At 41.9% G+C, this 16,913-nt stretch overlaps 1 protein-coding gene across 5 annotated transcripts in view; it reads right to left on the reverse strand.

The window, feature by feature from the left end:
• Positions 1–530: 530 nt before the first annotated feature.
• The window catches only part of LOC124306967 (protein slit), a 200,497-nt gene continuing 184,114 nt past the window's right edge, over positions 531–16,913 (reverse strand). For 3 of the 5 annotated variants that reach the window (XM_046768186.1, XM_046768189.1, XM_046768188.1), the window contains 29 exons: positions 16,117–16,188; positions 14,867–15,010; positions 10,802–10,873; positions 10,421–10,492; positions 10,061–10,274; positions 9,823–9,986; positions 9,659–9,730; positions 9,499–9,570; positions 9,335–9,406; positions 9,101–9,244; positions 8,833–8,996; positions 7,403–7,553; positions 7,080–7,226; positions 6,914–6,985; positions 6,756–6,827; positions 6,501–6,664; positions 6,209–6,410; positions 6,061–6,132; positions 5,895–5,966; positions 5,697–5,768; positions 5,461–5,624; positions 4,937–5,156; positions 4,161–4,470; positions 3,840–4,053; positions 3,285–3,746; positions 3,027–3,212; positions 2,761–2,910; positions 2,430–2,569; positions 531–2,225 (listed from right to left, as the gene is read on the reverse strand). In XM_046768186.1, the coding sequence (XP_046624142.1) occupies positions 2,139–2,225; positions 2,430–2,569; positions 2,761–2,910; positions 3,027–3,212; positions 3,285–3,746; positions 3,840–4,053; positions 4,161–4,470; positions 4,937–5,156; positions 5,461–5,624; positions 5,697–5,768; positions 5,895–5,966; positions 6,061–6,132; positions 6,209–6,410; positions 6,501–6,664; positions 6,756–6,827; positions 6,914–6,985; positions 7,080–7,226; positions 7,403–7,553; positions 8,833–8,996; positions 9,101–9,244; positions 9,335–9,406; positions 9,499–9,570; positions 9,659–9,730; positions 9,823–9,986; positions 10,061–10,274; positions 10,421–10,492; positions 10,802–10,873; positions 14,867–15,010; positions 16,117–16,188 (4,219 nt within the window). In that variant the 3' untranslated portion in view covers positions 531–2,138. The remainder of the gene's footprint in view (positions 2,226–2,429; positions 2,570–2,760; positions 2,911–3,026; positions 3,213–3,284; positions 3,747–3,839; positions 4,054–4,160; positions 4,471–4,936; positions 5,157–5,460; positions 5,625–5,696; positions 5,769–5,894; positions 5,967–6,060; positions 6,133–6,208; positions 6,411–6,500; positions 6,665–6,755; positions 6,828–6,913; positions 6,986–7,079; positions 7,227–7,402; positions 7,554–8,832; positions 8,997–9,100; positions 9,245–9,334; positions 9,407–9,498; positions 9,571–9,658; positions 9,731–9,822; positions 9,987–10,060; positions 10,275–10,420; positions 10,493–10,801; positions 10,874–14,866; positions 15,011–16,116; positions 16,189–16,913) is intronic. The other 2 variants (XM_046768187.1, XM_046768190.1) reach the window with 2 other exon arrangements.

Genomic DNA, 16,913 nt, shown 5'->3' on the forward strand with positions numbered 1-16,913 from the left:
CATTAAGCTTATTATTGTTGCTTGTTATATTATTGTTAGTTATATTATTCTTAAGTTCTCAATCTGGATGTATCATTCACGGTACATTAATTGTAGACAGATTATGTGCTTACGTAGCTAATAATTTCATGAAATGATAATATTATATTTCACAACTGAGTTCGAGATCTTCAGTAATTACAAATATAAATGTATAATATAGGCATGTTTCGTTACAATAGGAAGTCGGAATTTTTCTGTCTGTATTGTTATACCGCTGAATGACTTGCCATTAAAAGGATTTTTAAGGTGCATTCTGATGCGTACTCAGTGAAACTGTAGGATTGGGCTCGATCAGCGTAACGATTAAGCTCACACATGCAAGCATTGATTATCGAGAAAACCGAGCAAGGTTGATCGAGAAAAAGCCATTTCCGTTTTAAGTCGATCTCGAAAAATATTGGCAGTGGCTTTCGTAATTAAATATTCAACGTTTATCTTAATCGTTATGTTTCCAGTTCTATGCAAGTGTGAAGAAAAGGGTTTGTAAATTAATTATCAGTTCTTTTATTACAGTAATTGAAATTCTAAAATATCATGTATAAATATATGCAATGGAATGGCAAGCCATGAAAATTATTCATACCTTACAAGTTACAGCATAGTATAATTACAAGGGATATCTTATCGCTATCAAAATGCTTCATCAACTACTAATACATGTACTAAGTATTGAGGAAAAACCAAAGTGAAGAACGACAAACTTCTGCTCTTTCAAAAATAATTTCCAGTCCTATAAAACTGCACATTAGAAAAGATCATTCGCCTGAAAATTTTTCTTTGTTAGGTGGCTTAATATTCACCGGTATAATTGATAAAGTATTTCGCTAGCAGAAGATCGAGTCTCTTATATTCATATTTATATATGTATATATATTTTTTACTTTGTCATTAATTTGTTCCGAAGATCCAATTTTGATTCATGATGTAAAGATGTACGAACAGACATTAATTTTTTTCGAGAATCATAGCGTTTCAGTCTTCAGACTATTTGTTACGATTTCGAGTGTTTACAGAAAAAAATGTTTGCAGTGTTTAAATTTGAAATAAATACTTTAATTATATACTTGCGTGTAATACAATGTATAAAATTTGGCGTCACGCGGTCTTACGGACTTTTAATTTACATAACATATTTATTATTTTATAGGTATACTGATCTTTGAAGAGGATGTGTCCGTGTGTAAGAACTGTTGTACGTAAATTAATTACATATATACCAATGATTATCATAATTATTATTTTCTTACTCCGATACTATAGTTTCAAATAGATAAAATATACTTGTTTACAAACACCTCGATATTATATAGCCAGCTCTGCCACTGGTCTATAAATTAATTTTTTTCATTTAGCACAACTACGTAATAACCGTACGAGCTATTGTATATAATATAAATATTGATGAAATCTTATCAAAAATTGTCTATTCGATTATTATTTACGCCCAACGCAGCATTTATATTTTATATTTGTATAATATCTATGTATAATATGAGAATTAAAAATCTTGGGAACGTAATTCCTATAATAATTTAAAAATCAAGAAGAATTTGAAATTTGTTCACACTTTACAGTCTGCCATACAGTATACATTGCAACATCATCGTGAGAGAACTGATCGTTTGCGTATGAGGGATATTTCGTGGGAATTACAATTACATTTCGTTACGCACACAGTTTCTACGTGTACATGCGTTAATTTTATATATAATTTGAAATACTATGTATATACCTGTATATCTGTCAAAACAGATCAAGTTTGTTCTTCTTCTGTTCCTGTTTATTTATTTATTTATTTTTCTTTTACCTTTTAAATTAGTCCACGTGTTCGTTACTTATTACACCCAAAATTTAATACAGTACGTATATAGTTTATGCGTATAATATATTCAATAATACATATTATCACACTGAGCCAGCTGTGTGTCCATCTAGTGTACCCCGCACTTCTTCACTGATTCACTTTATTGATTTATTTATTATTAATTATCTTGGTTGCTGTAGCTATTTGCTTTCAAACTTGGAGTCAGAGGTTGCATTGTGTACCTTTTTTGTATTTAAGTGGTCAATATTAGTGCGTGAGATGTGCGTTGTGCCTAGTAGCACTTCCGTGTGCATGCACACTTGCGCACTAGGTCCACGTCCTTCGTGTACCGTGTACCATCAGTGCAAATTAGACGGACCTGAAATCATAATCAGATCCAATTAACTGATAATTCAGAAAGCGTTTATATTTCGATATTCAAAACAGAAACTGCATCTGAGTCAATAGTCCGAAGCGTTTTCTGCGATGATTCCTTCAATAAATGTTCTTGAAGTCATGTTTTTTTTTTCTCCAACCCATGCAGTATTCCATATCAATAAAATATATATATATATATATTCACCTTGCGTCTCTTGGTTTTACGCGGTCGGCAGCAGGAGTTGCCGCAGCTTCCCCAACACTTGGCTAATTTTACCGGCCGTCGGCTGCGACATCCATTTTCGCTGTAATATTCTCGAGTGTGTTCTTTGCGACATGTTGGTGCTGTAAACATGGCAAAAATTGTAATTTGTCATGCTCCTAAGTATGTTTACAATCTCTCATTGAACCGTCATTTTCCAACGCCTAGTACGCGAATGAACACGTGAAGAATGATAATACGATTTTTATGACGACATGTACGTTAGTGCCGTTTTAGTGAGATACTGTCATGCGAGATCTTATGGTTGCTCTACCTTTTTCGCAAAATAATCCCTGCCACCCTGCTTGGCATTTGCAAGTGTATCCGTTTAAAAACGGATTTGGAACACACTGCGATCCTTTTTTACACTCGTGTCCTGCGCATAGATCGCTCACTCCTGTGCCTGGTGCTGATACGGCTATGTCTGTGAACATGAGTTGAAATGAGAGCTTTTCCGTACAACCGGCGTGAGGTTGTATTCGATAAATTATTGGCTCAACTCCGATATGGATAAATATTGTGATAGCTAGATTTATTTACCAGAATGCTCACGACTAATTTGTTCGTTAGTCTCTTCGCTACTACTGATGATGTCTCTAGTATCGGTGCTACTCGCCTCATCAGCCTCTTCTTCGCCAGAAATGCAGCCTGGTGTAACCTTGTTTATCTTTACTGCGTTGCTAAAGTCAACGAGTTTGTGGTTGATCCACATTTCCGATATACAGCCTAAAGAAGACGCGGAGAATGATTAAACGTGACAATTCGTTGTGGGAATTAAAAACCTGAATAAGAGATTACCTTGGAAACTAGTCGTGTTTCTCAAATGGAACTCGGTGAATGCGACGCCGGCAGTCTCTGGAGGAACACCACCAATGAACATGGACGTGGTCAGCTTCAGATAGTCCCTTGGTCCCTCGTTGATGATGCTCCTGGCAGTTCCGCTGTCGACGCTCATAGTAAAGTTCTTTTTAATAGCCAACAACTCGGCCTTGTGCGGTTTTCCATCAGACACCATTTCGTAGCTGTACATTGTTGAGGTCGGGTAGTTACCGACATCGTATGACACTCTGACACGGCCGTTGTACAATTCAACAGCAATGTGTTCCCCATTCTGTCCGTCGTAAAGCAGAACTCCATTCTCGTTAGTCGTGGTGAACACTATGGTCACGTTGGCTTCAGGCCTTGTGCGAAGTGGCTCAAGCTCGACCAGCGAGCTGTTATCCACAAAGCTCAGACTTGTCAGGTACTCGCATCGTTTTCCTGGTTAAGGTGGGGAGAAGGATTAATTTTGCATCGCAGCAAATGAAACACTAAAACACGGTGAGTTGTTCGGGTCTCAATGGGTATCCTTACCAGTATAACCGGGATGGCACTGGCAGAGGTAGTCCGCGGTGGAGGCAGGGGAGGGTTGAAAACAGACACCGTGAAGGCAATCGTGATGAGCACAAGGACTCGTTTGAGGATAGAGCATGGCGATTGCCGGCGCCACTTCGCAATACCTCCCTTCAAACTCCCCCGCGCACTTACATTCGTAATTGTTTATGCCGTCGATGCAGGTTGCACCATTCTGAAAGAAGGTTTCACCGTGACGATACGTATAGCGACGGCGCTACTGTCCGAGTGTACACGAATCATTAAACGTATAACGCAGGTGAATATCTGAGTGTATCGTACCTGGCACAGATGATTAGCGCAATCATCCAGATTGTTTGAGCAGTTAAAGCCCGAGAATCCGAGTGGGCACTCGCAGCTGTAGTGGGTTTGGTGGTCGACGCATCGACCTCCGTTCTCACAGGGGTCGTGTCCTTTTGTGCAGAATGGAATTTTCTCTTGACAGTATTCTCCCATGAAGCCCGCGGTGCATTGGCATCTGTAGGCCTGAACCAGGTCCACGCAGGTCGAGTTGTTCGAACATTTGTTTCCCACGCAGTCGTCGATGTTGTTCTCACATCTGAGGCCCCCGTAACCGGAGGTGCAGTCGCAACTGTCACACATTGACTGAACGTCAATCAAGACATTGAGCCCAAAATTGGATCGCGGGTGATCCGCTACCAACCAAAACCTCGTCCTCTAATTTCAAACTCAAACCTAATGGGCTACCCAAAAAGATCTACCAGCTACCTACCAGCTACGGACCAAGTTCTACGTATTACAAGTTCTATGCCTTCGGATTCCATTCGATAAATTTACCTATAGAGTAACAATCGTACGTCCTCCACCGATTTGTGAGAACAAGAAAAGGTTCGAACAAAAAATTGGGGATGCTACGTGTAAAGATACTGATAGGCGTTTCACACGGTAAATCGTAGAAGTAGAGAAAAATGATAAACTAACACTGCGAGAGGAAGACAGCGGCAGTATACATGTAACAGAATATTGTCCTACGTACAATCCTTACGTTTACCCTGGCACAAACTACTTAAGAATAGAATCACCATGGACATAGTTACCTGAATCTTCCTTCCTCCAGTACTTTGCAAGTTCCGGAGTTCCGGCAAGGATTTCCATAGCACGCGTCAATTTTATACTGACACCTGTCCCCGTGATATCCTGGTGCGCACTTACAACGAAATTCTCTATCGGGTAGCGTTTCGCAGAAACCTCCGTTCTGACAAGGGGCCGTGTAGCACATGTCGCACTTGGCCAGGACCTCGGCTGGCTGCTGTTTTGCTGCACAGAAGATAAGTCTAAAATTAATGAGCAATTTGAGTGCCATTCTAAAAGGCGGGCCAAAATAAACAATATTACAGATTTAGAAAATGGAATGGAATGTGGACTACTTCGATATTTGGCAAGATACTTCAGCTATCGCTAAATATTTTCTCACAATCTCTGATGGGTACAATCGTATTGGAAGATTCAATCCCCCCCTCCCGAGTTGCGATCGTTAAATTCAAGTACAAGCACGTTTTTTTTAGCCCCAATTTCAACTCTATCCCCTAAATCATTAGTGATAACTTTATATAATACTTACTTTTACATTGGAAGGCGGATGCTGGTGTTGACAGAAGCAATTTATCTTTCATACTGGGTGGATCCATGCATCGAGCGATACCCGGCTCGACGTAATCCTTTTTCACCCAATCGGCTAACCATCTCATGCTGCAGTCGCAGTAGAGTGGATTTGACCCAAGTGCCCTAAAAAAGTATCACAATGGATTGGGATCTGAATATTGTTTAAAAAGCGTGTGGTAAGGCAAGGATGCTCACAGGTGGGTGATGGACTTTAAATCCTCGAAGGCTCCCTCGGAAATAAGCGAGATATCGTTACCGTGGAGAGAGCTGAAAGGCATCAACTTATTTTCAACATTTTCTATGACATGTATCTTTGACAACAGTAATAATTATATCGTCAATAATGCACATTGCATATTTGAGAAAAAGAAGACGAGAAACAGAACAACTTACATTATTCGGAGGGATTTAAGTCCTGCAAGAGCGTTGCGCTGCACACACTGCAGTTTGTTGTAACTTATGATTCTGTAACATCACAACGAATGACAAGAGTTGAGAAAATGATGCCAAACTGTAATTTACAATTGGTACATACAAAGAAGCATTTGATTAAACTCACAGCGTTGAAAGTTTCGTCAGATTCCTGAACGTGTCGTTGGATAACATGCCTATTTGATTGTTGCTCAGGTCTCTGTGGGAAAGAGAAGCAAAAAGTCGAATGAATCGCGAGATTTAGTCATTATTGTCAACTTCACAAGTATACTCACAGCCTTGTCAGCGCTCTGAGATGGTTCAGCCTTTCAATTTGAATGGTCTTAATGTCGTTCACATCCAAGTAAAGTTCGGTAGTTTCCGGTGGAATTCCACGTGGTATTTCGGTCAAATGTGATCTCGAACATCTGACAACTGATCCAGCGCAGTGGCATTGAGGGGGGCAATATTCATCGCCAAGGCACCCGATGCTGTCACCTGTGGAACAAGAAACAGCCATTGCAATTCGTCGGTTAATTCAGTATTTATCAGTAGCGAAACGAAGAGTCTAAAGAAACGCCGACTTACTGTTGCACTTGAACTCGTGTTGAGGTATGTCCTTGATGATCGCGTCTTTCAATCTTGGAGGATCGTGACACCGGCCGGTTATGCCCTGAAGATCTCGCCCTCTGAGCCATTCGGCAAACCACGATAAGTGGCAATTGCACGACAGGGGATTTCCTTGAAGGTCACTGAAGGAAAAAAAATTTTAAAATTTGACGACCTGAAGGCTCTTGCCTTTCTGACAGTTAAGTGAAGAAAAGGGCAATCTTGAGAACTCACATCGTATGAACGCGTACTAAGCTGTCAAACGATCCGGGCATCACGCAAGTGATCGCATTTCCGTGAAGATTTCTGTAATAATAAATTCGGAGAGTCTGTTAGATGAATTATCTCTTAAACTCCTCATCAAAGAAGATCTCTAGTTTTGTTGCACTCACAGTGTTTTCAAATTGCTCAGACCGGTGAACATCTTGTTGTGAACTTCTCTCAATCTGTTTTCGGACAGCAGCCTGAAATAATGTGAAACGTCGTTACTCCAAGGCTGCGATTGGCGAGATGCAAGTCACGAATTTCTTCGCGTCGAACATGACATGTTATACTCACAAATCTGTAAGTTTGTTAGACCCTTTGAAGGCCGAAGCTTCGATACGGGATATTTTGTTTCTCCTCAAATCCAAATGCTGCAGCTCTGGTAATTTCTCGAAAATTCCGTCCGCCTTGATTTTATCCAAATCATTGTTCCCAAGTAACCTGTGCGGCGGTAACGATCGTGTTTAGTATTTAAAATGGACAAATCAGTTCTGTCATCAAGGTCACGGCGAAATCGTTAACTTTCGTTAATGAGGTATTTAAACAATCGTGTACATGAACCTGCGGTACATAATATTACGAACGGCCGATTTTTCGAAATTTTAAAAAATACTCACAATGTGGAAGTGTAAATAGGGATATCCTTTGGAATCGTTGTGAGCTTCTTATCGGAGCAATCGACTGTAGCTCCGTTACATGTACAGGGTGAGGGACAAGAGCCTGGTAAGACGCATTCACCAGCTCGTTTTGTCAGGAGTTCTTCGTCACCTGTTAACGACATTATGTATACCATAATGCAAAATTCAATTGAAATTGCCTGCGCTACTCCTTGCAGTATGTACCAGATCATTTGCGATGTACGACTCGATAAATGGAAGACGAAGCTACATGAGCGATGTTATGATTATGAAATGTAACGCCGGTTATGATGAAGGGTGATTGTCAACACAATTTTGCTTTGAAAACTCTACAGTTAACAACGACATTTTAATTTTCTCCGCACATTGAAATTGGTTTTCGAAAATTTTGGCCTGTTGTTCATAATTATGAAGTCTAGTTAACAATAAGTCAATTAACTTCAACTTGTATTATTTTATTGATCTTTGCAAAATTTCAAGAAACACGAACCACTGCAGTTGTATAATACTTTCAAGAATTAGATAAATTCCCTGATCTAAGTGACGTGTATAATTAAATATTACTACACAATCTGTTTTAAGATATATTTACATCAGATTATCGAGTTATAGCCTACCAGTAGGACAGAATTGATTTCTTTCTTCTTCTGTGTCATTATTTTTTCAAGAAAATTTTGTAGTTGATAATGACAATTGAAACTATGAATTTGATGAAATAGTCTTTCATGCTGTGTTACATGCAACTTTACCTTGAAAGTTCCGCACATTTATAGAATTCTTACTTATTTTATAGAATTCAGAACTTCGCTCTCGGACTACTTTTGAGAATTTTGTAGCAAGTGGATATTACTGTTGTTTGTTTTTTCATCTAACGCGAGGCACGTTTCAATTATTTTACTTTCAAACTGTACGACGTCATGCATGTCGATGATTTCATTTGTCAATCGTAAATTAATCATGAATAATACCAAATTATATGTAGTAAATGATGATTAGTCGAGATAATTTTAAAATGAAAATTCAATTCGAATTTCGGTTTCAATTCATGATAGCAGTTATACGCAGACTATGCTCACGCAAAGACACGTGCCTCGCCTTATAACTATACCTATACCTATATCGTGGAAAGGTAATGTAAGGTGAGTATTGCCGATTCTGAGAAAAATCGATATCCTCGATCGCCGTTGACGAATACTTTTATTTACGTTCAAGGAGCTTTGGCCATTGATCGCAAGTCAACTTAGTCATCAAATGAACGAATTTCTCAGAACACGCAAATGTGGCTGGTGAAAGAATGATCAGATTACATCGAGCATGCCACAAGCTGTTGGTGCACAGTGCGAAGGAGGTACCAACCTGAGTCACCCTGTCGAAGTAAGAAGAGAGATTGAAATTTGATTCGTGCTTACCCTTACATTTGAACTTGTCGTCGCGCAAGGCATCAATTTTGCGACGGTATATTCGCTTGGGTGCCTCGCACCTCGCCCCCGACGTCTCGACGGGATGAGCTTGGAGGTAGATGTTTAACCAGCGCAAATTACAGTCACAGATGATTGGGTTGCGAGCCAGATGTCTGGGGGATTAATTCGCGTGTTAATCTAATCATTCTGAATGCACGGCGTGAGTCTACGACGACATGCGGCAATGAGAAATGAGAAGCATATTCGATATACTGACAGTGTCTTGAAGCTTTTTAGGTTCGCAAACGTTCCATTTGCCAGGGACTTTATCTTGTTCGAATACAAGGACAGCAAGGTCAGGCTCGTCAAATCCTTGAAGAGGTCCGTTCGGATGCACGATATCTCGTTCGAGTTGAGCAACCTTTAAGAAATTAGCAAGATTATGGCTACAGTCTCATGAAGTCTCAGGTATGATCGGTTCCTTGCGTACATTTCGCATTTTTAGACTTACAGGAGCTGCAGATTTGTGAGTCCTTGAAACAGTCCTCCCGGAAGCTCGGATATCTTGTTGCCGTAAAGAACCCTGGAATCGTGATGTACGTAGATTAAATCAAACGACTCCATTGGTGATTGAATTGAAAAGGAGAGAGATATGAATCTATAAACCATACTCACAGCGACTCAAGTGCCTTCAATCCATGGAATGCGTCTGCGGCCAGTTTCCTAATTTTATTGTTGCTCAAGTCACTGCAAGAATGAAGAGTAACATTATTTTACGACCGGTTGAATTGTAGGATGTGAGAAAAGGAAAAAAATCGACAGAATCAATTCTCACATTCGTATCAATTTTCTGTACGGTGAGAAGGCCTTAGACGGTATCTCCGTGATGTCGTTTTGTTCCAGACGTCTGAAAGTAGAAGAAAAGGCAACATTGTGTGTGAAAACAGTCCGGATCGAACTAGCGCCAATTTTAAGGTAATACCTCGAAATTTAACTCACAATTCGGTAGTGTCCTCGGGCAAATGAGTGGGAACTTTGGTAAGAGATTTTTCCCTGCAGTCAACTATACCGTTGGAACATCCACAGGGATGTGGGCACTGAGGTTCGGCGCTGCATTCCGAATTGGCGCGTTCCACCAACCCCGGACACTTGAACTCGTGTTCCTAAGTACGAATGAAATTTTATTGCCAAAAATCACGTCCTCTGCCTCGACAATTTTAAATTGCGATCAACTTACCTGCAGGTCAGCCAGGCTGTGCCCCTTTAAATTCGCAGGACTCGCACAGCGGGTGTGTTGACCCAGGCGAGGGTAGTTTCGCAAGTGTCTGGCCATCCAGGCCAGATGACAATCACAGGCTAAAGAATTTTCCCCGAGGCGCAATGTTCGCAGTCGACTCAATCCCGACAGCATTTCTTTACCGAGGGTCACCAGTTTGTTGTTGTTCAACGTTCTGAAAAGGGGATGTTAATCGTTTGGCTATGATTACGGTTGCTCTCAAATTTATACCGTCAATGTTCATAACCGAAGAATCTGGTTAACCATCCATTTTCATTCTCTAAGTCTGGCAAACTCGAGCCAACTTTTCAATGTACTTACAGTATTTCTAAGTCCTTAAGTTCTCTAATGGACGCCTCGTCGATACAGGTCAGCACATTGTTATCCAGAAGCCTGGAAAATGCGAAAGAAGCTGTAACGACGAGTTTTACAGACAACCTTTTTCCCTACAGGTGAATAAAAATTATCGGTAAATCCCTGCTGGTTCCTTGGACCCATGCTTTCTGCGTTACCGGGTCCCGGGAATTTCACCCAACGGGAACTGTAATGCTGCAGTGTGTTAAGGGAGAGAGGTATCGACTGGAGAATACTTTTGATCTATCAACCGTAGCTCAGGGCTCCTTTTTAATATACATAGCAGGAATTGACCGAGAATAGTGCGATACGAGGTACCGGTACGGTATCGAATTTGTCAATACTTACAAGTGCTTGAGGGCTGAAACTCCTCTCAAAGTCTTCGGTCCAAGCATCGCGATTTGATTGTGGCTCAGGTCCCTGTAACAGGAACGACGATTCATATCCGTACATTGAATGCGATTCTCAATGATTGAATTTATTTTTCCCCATGCAGGTCAAGCGGATGAAATATACGGTCGATAAGGTACTGCGCGTAATACGGATTGCCTGGTTTCCGAAATGCAATTTTATACTCTCTAGTACGGTGTCCTCGATACCGTGAAGGATCTTTAGTAAATCCCAACTCCAGCCCGCCCCAATTCAACTTGTCCATGTCTATCGACACACCGTCATTGCGTTCTTATCAGTATTCTGTTATCCCGCAACGATAGTCTCCTCGTAAAACGTGGGGTATTCTGAAAATACTTTACGACGTTCGTGCTGGTGAGAAAGTTGAAAATAGAAATATGGGGTCGCCGACTGCTTAAAGTGAAAATGACATAAAACAGGAGCAGTTTCGGATCGCGTGGAAAACAAGTCGAATAGCATGTGTTAGACGATGGTAAATCGCTATGCGTAGGTGCTACTTCTAGTGCAAATATAACAACTGTTTTTCAAGATGGAAAGGTGAACGATACCATCGTCTTTACTCTCTGATTTGCGGTAAGAAGAACGTAAATAATAAGCTGTTGCTGACAGACAGGCGTGATCGATGAACGGATACCCTTGTTTTATTTAAGCAAATTGCAATCTTCGCTTTGCAGAATTTAGTTTCCATTCAGCATTGCCGGTAAGCAACGTTTCGCACTGTAAATCTTGCTACGCATTTATGCCCTGAGTAATGGACTGCGGTGGAAGAGGGCATTGCTTATCCCTCGATATAGCAGATAGTAATTTAGCTCCGATCGATCTCGAGTCCAGCGTGATTTATGCCATGCAAAACTGTGACGACCTTTGAAACCGACTATGTCAAGAAACTCCGTTTAAAGCTTAATAACGTAGGAAAGCTGGCCCAGAGCGCGTATCGATCGATAAATCTTTATTGCTAAGTGAACGACTCGCCTCACTTCGTGTGTCACGACTTGGTGAACTTTGTCACCCTGGCGTCTCAACTTCGGCCAAACGAGACCGGCGTAAAAAACAGAGAAGGTAGAAAAATGAGATTAGGCATTACGGATAGACGTTGCTGCAGGTAATTGGAGAACGAGGAAATCGGCTTTACAGCCATGGCGAATAACGAGGCGAGGAGAGACCACGAGACTTCATTACTTATTGAATTAATTAATTAACTAATCGGCATCAAAAGGCCAATATCAGAAATTGACGGGGATTGAATTCGGCGATCGATAAACCATTTTATATCACGACTAAAATTAAATCCCAAGCAAGGCGTCAACTTTCTTTCATCGCAGTATTCAGACCGGAAAAATTGACGTTACGGATTCGGAGCGAGACTTTACATGTTTGCACACCCTGTGAAAAATTTAAAGTGATAAATGGATCCCGTTGCGGTCAGCAACAAGGAATTCGACCCGTTCGATATTCGGCGAATAATTCAACACTCGGGGTGGATGGAACAATTGGGTGCAATTTGGTGATTTGATTCGAGCCGATGAAAAAAATTAGGGCAATCACGGCGTCTTGCATCTGTGTTGGCCTTTAATGCCGGGCTGTCGGACAGCTTGTCCAAACTCTCGAGTGCCTTGGCCGTCAGGTTGAACCTCGGCCAGTATATAATTACAGATTGAAAGATTCAGCCAATGGGACGGTCATCGCATAAGACCGGCTCGACCGCGGGTCAGTCTTCCAAGTTAGCCTATCATTACAAACGTCTGGTTAGCGCGGGGCTATCCAGCCAACTTCTGATGGGAACTTCATGTATCATGACACCTGTCACCCGCGTAATCGAGCGAAGGACCGTAAAATCCAAGACGGATAGCCAGGAGGTTGCGAGCTTTGGAACTGAGGCCAATTAACACGGCGTTTGACACATTGGGTGGCACGGTGGGTTAATGAAATTTGGTCGAATCGATCGGCGTTATATAATACAATCCGGCTTACTGTATTAACGGCAGGATGTCTGACCAAGTCGGCGCCGAGCTGGACGATCAATCGAATTGCACGAATAGTCGGCAATCCACTTTGAGAGGCTTTGAGAAAGTTAGATCCGTTGCCCCGTATGAATTATTCAGTGTTTTTCATAATTTATCGGTAATGTAGGACAAACTTGCGACTAGCCATTGCTGCAACAATCGCAGGGCACTGCTCTCATCACGTTACAATTTTTCCCTCACTTGGGCGTTTAACCGCTGTACGTTTAGCCGTTACAATATGTAGGTGCCGATGCTACCCGATTACAATGTCCAGTCATCGGTTGTTTAAAGCTTAGCAAGTGGATGCTGAATAAGGCTTGAAAATTGGGGGCGGTGGGGGTTGGCGGGAAACTTTTTCGCACGGTCATCTCAATCTGACGGAATTATAGAAGGAGTGTAACAGCTCAAGTCGAAATCGAAGGGTGCAGGTGCCACTTGTAAACCAACGGCGAGTGAAGTGACGGACTCGAGGCTGGAGTTAAAGTTGAGGTTGAAGCTGAAGTTGAAGTTGAAGTTGAAGTTCGCGGGATCGTGAGGGGAACGAGCCGGAGATCCTTGTCCGGTTCTTCATCCATCATCTCACGAAGTACGCGGGGTGCAGGCGGAGGTTCGAACGTACAGAGAAAGGTTACGGCTAAGGTCGAGTTGTAAATGGAATGGGCGCGAAATAGAACTACTTGGAAGTTTATGCTATCCAGATGAAGGGGTGCAGAGGTGTGAAGATAGCGGTTCAAGAGCCTCGTACGTACATCGGTCGAATACTGAGGACGATTTTAGGAGAGTATATATTTAGGAGAGGCGGGGATGATGTTGAGGAATGTAATTGGAGAAAAGTGACCGGAGGATATTTATCGATATGCGGGGTTTATTTTAAGGGTAAACGTTCGACCAGGGGAATATAATATCGTAACATTCTTGTATACTGATCAAAATTGACGTTTGATTGAATAACGCCCACGTCGAACGAGATCAATTCAAAAGGATCGAGAGTGAATTTGTATAAAATATGTAGGAGATAATAAAGTGTGTGTATTTTATTTTCACGAAAAGGGACGGTTATTTATTAGGTAAGGTAACCCGGGTACAACGTATAACCTGCTAGGGTAAAATAAGGTACGTTCCAATCTCGGTAACAGGAAACCAAATCGATCCCTGTTTACGTCATCGTGAATTTCACAATAAAGCCTTTGGAAAAAGTTTTCTTTTTATACTTTCAACGGGAGCCGACTCGCAGCTGAGAAACGAAGGAACGCACGACTAAGGAGAAAAAAAGTTTCTTCTGGCTGTAGGTAATTTCACGCCTAACTTGTCAGCAAACGAGATACACGTGCGGATACATGCGCGAGTGACAACAGATTTATAGAAACGGAAGGAATGCACGTCGAGATATGAAGTCGGCGGAAAAATTACACCGCCGATTCTCAATTCTCAGCGTGCCTTTTTAAACCTCGTTGCATTCTTTACCACAAAAGTACAAAGTACCGGGAAGCAGTTCGAAGTTCCCGGTGTCACTGTCTTACCGCGAATGCGGCCAACTCTATGCGACAGACACATTAACCATTCTGGTCGTGAAAAATGAATGTGCAGTATCGACCTCGGAACTGGTACGAAGGGCTATGCAATATTAAATTCATCGAGGCGAAACACGTGTCCCGTACAATTTTCCTCGTTTATACACAGTCGTTACCGTCGCGTGACCGAACTGTGGAATTACAACTCTCGGCTCGTCAAACTACAACTTTGCGACAAGCTGTTTTTCACCTTGTCCGCTTTTCGATTGGTTTTCTTTATCTTTATCCCTTTTTCCGTTACTAAGCCACTCCTGATTTTTTCGGTCGTCTGGATACGCTGGCTGTAATTTATCCTGCGGATCATATCCCTGATAATTCTTTTCCCTCCCAACGCCAAGTTTTCAGACCATCCGAAATACGCGACTCGAGAAAAAGCAAAAATGGGCAAAACACAAGCAGAGTATATAAGCGTATACACGTGTACTCACAAGCGTTTGAGGTTCATCATGTTGCTGAAGAGAAGGTCTGGCAAATATCGTATCTGGTTGTTGTTAAGCCGGAGTTTCTCGACGCCGACGAGATCCTGGAAAGATCCTCGTTCGATGGTGTGTATTTGGTTACTGGAAAGTTGCCTGCGAACGAATCGACAAACACAACATCGTCAGATCGTGGGACGAGCGCAAGCTTGAACTTACGATATGGATATAAAGCACAAAAGGAGCCATCTATGATCTGACTGCAATTTCCGTGAAACATGAATTCGGGGAGTGAATAATCGAGATCGGATCGGTTAAACGTCTCCCGGTGCCGCGTAACCGCGCTATCGGTCAGCTTTGGCATGCACGATGAGAGGAAACTGCTGCACCGGGTTCTGGCTTCGGTGATGTACGGGAACAGAGTCGGGTTCATACGTACGTATAAGTTGGCCACCTGTGGCGGTCCGGCCATTACGAGGAGCGAGTGCAGTAACGGCGAGAACGATAAATGTTCGAGATCGTTGTGTACCTGCAATACTCTCGCAATTGCGCCGGACTGCGCGGCATTGTCGCAATTAAAACGGTTAACTGAATTCCGGATCCCCGGATTACGAGGGTGGGATCTCTGCCGTAACCTGTCGTGATGCGAATATTTTAACCGATGCAAATTTTCCGCGAGTTACGAGTCACATCTATTCTCTCTCTCTCTCTCTTTTTCTCTCTTGCCGAAATTGGCGCGGTAATTTCTCAGGGATAGTGGCGCGGATTATCAATCAAAACGGTGCCCGTTTTCTGCCGGTTCGTAGGCGCTAATACCGGGATTTCTCAAGGCCTTGAACGAAAGGCACGGAATTCCAGGAATGGTAATGCCGTTCGTAAGTTGGATGGATCGGATCTCTTGGTAATCTTAGGTTCGGGGGGCGATTAATTACTCAAAGCAGGAGCTGATGTATTGCTAGTCGCGGTATCCTCGAGGGGTGCAGCAGCGGGGCTCCGGAGAACCGGATGGATGAGAGACGGCCAGTGGCTCAGAAATATCTTGAGTGCTGCCAGATGCAGGCTCGCCAATTTATTTGCTTCCTCTTGTAATCAACTTCGCGAACGAGTTGATCTAAAATTAAATTTTGAAAAAAGGAACGCGCGCGGTTCGCCTTGTGCTTGGCAAATCGAGAGTGAAAGCGAGACGCTTTAAGAAGTGAATTCATTCGATTCTATCGCGGATGTGCTTTCGCGATAAAAATGAAAATTGGATGAATACTCACAGTACATGCAGCGTGGCCATGTCTTCGAAGTCGGTTTTGAATATTACGGAAATGTTGTTGCCCTGAAGATCCCTGAAACAGAAGATAGGATAAGATGAGATTTGAGATTAGCATAACAGGATCGAGGAATCTTGTGATTCGCTTTTTAATTCCGGTTTCTCAATTACACGTCAAAGATCTCTTTGAAGGCTCGGATAACTTTTCGTCAACCAATTAAACTTTATATCGCGTGTATACGTATACATATAAACGTATATAAGGTATTGCAGGTTGGTATTATACAGCGGAAGTTTCAATTATGCAAAAATATTAATTTCTTCAGGTACAGAGAGAGAGTGAGAGAGAGAGAGAGAGAGAGAGAGTGGAGGCGTGCTGTCAGATGCAGCTGGACTTCGTTGGTAGGAAAAATCTAAAGAAATATTAATACTTTCTTAAATTCTCTCCTCTCTTGTATGTACGTACCGTTCTTTTCTCATCTCAACGGCAACTAACTAGTCACCGTTGTATACCCTGACTACCACCGCCGGTGAATTCCTATTTAACAATCTTTTTCTATAACCTCAGCAGCTGTGACGCGTGCCGGTTTTTGAACTATAAATTTAATTCCAGCTAACTCTAGCGCTGAATATTTCTCTTCCTTAAACTAAGTAGGATCTAAGTATATAACCTTGTCACTCGTATTTCTCCGGCAGTTAACCGTTAAGGGATCTAATAAAACAGGATAAAATTTTCCAGGACAGCCTCGGTGCTCTCCAGGATTAAACGTTACTTCCACTTTTTATCCTTTGTGTTATATA

This window comes from Neodiprion virginianus, chromosome 6 (assembly GCF_021901495.1).
Source record: "Neodiprion virginianus isolate iyNeoVirg1 chromosome 6, iyNeoVirg1.1, whole genome shotgun sequence".
NCBI lineage: Eukaryota > Metazoa > Arthropoda > Insecta > Hymenoptera > Diprionidae > Neodiprion > Neodiprion virginianus.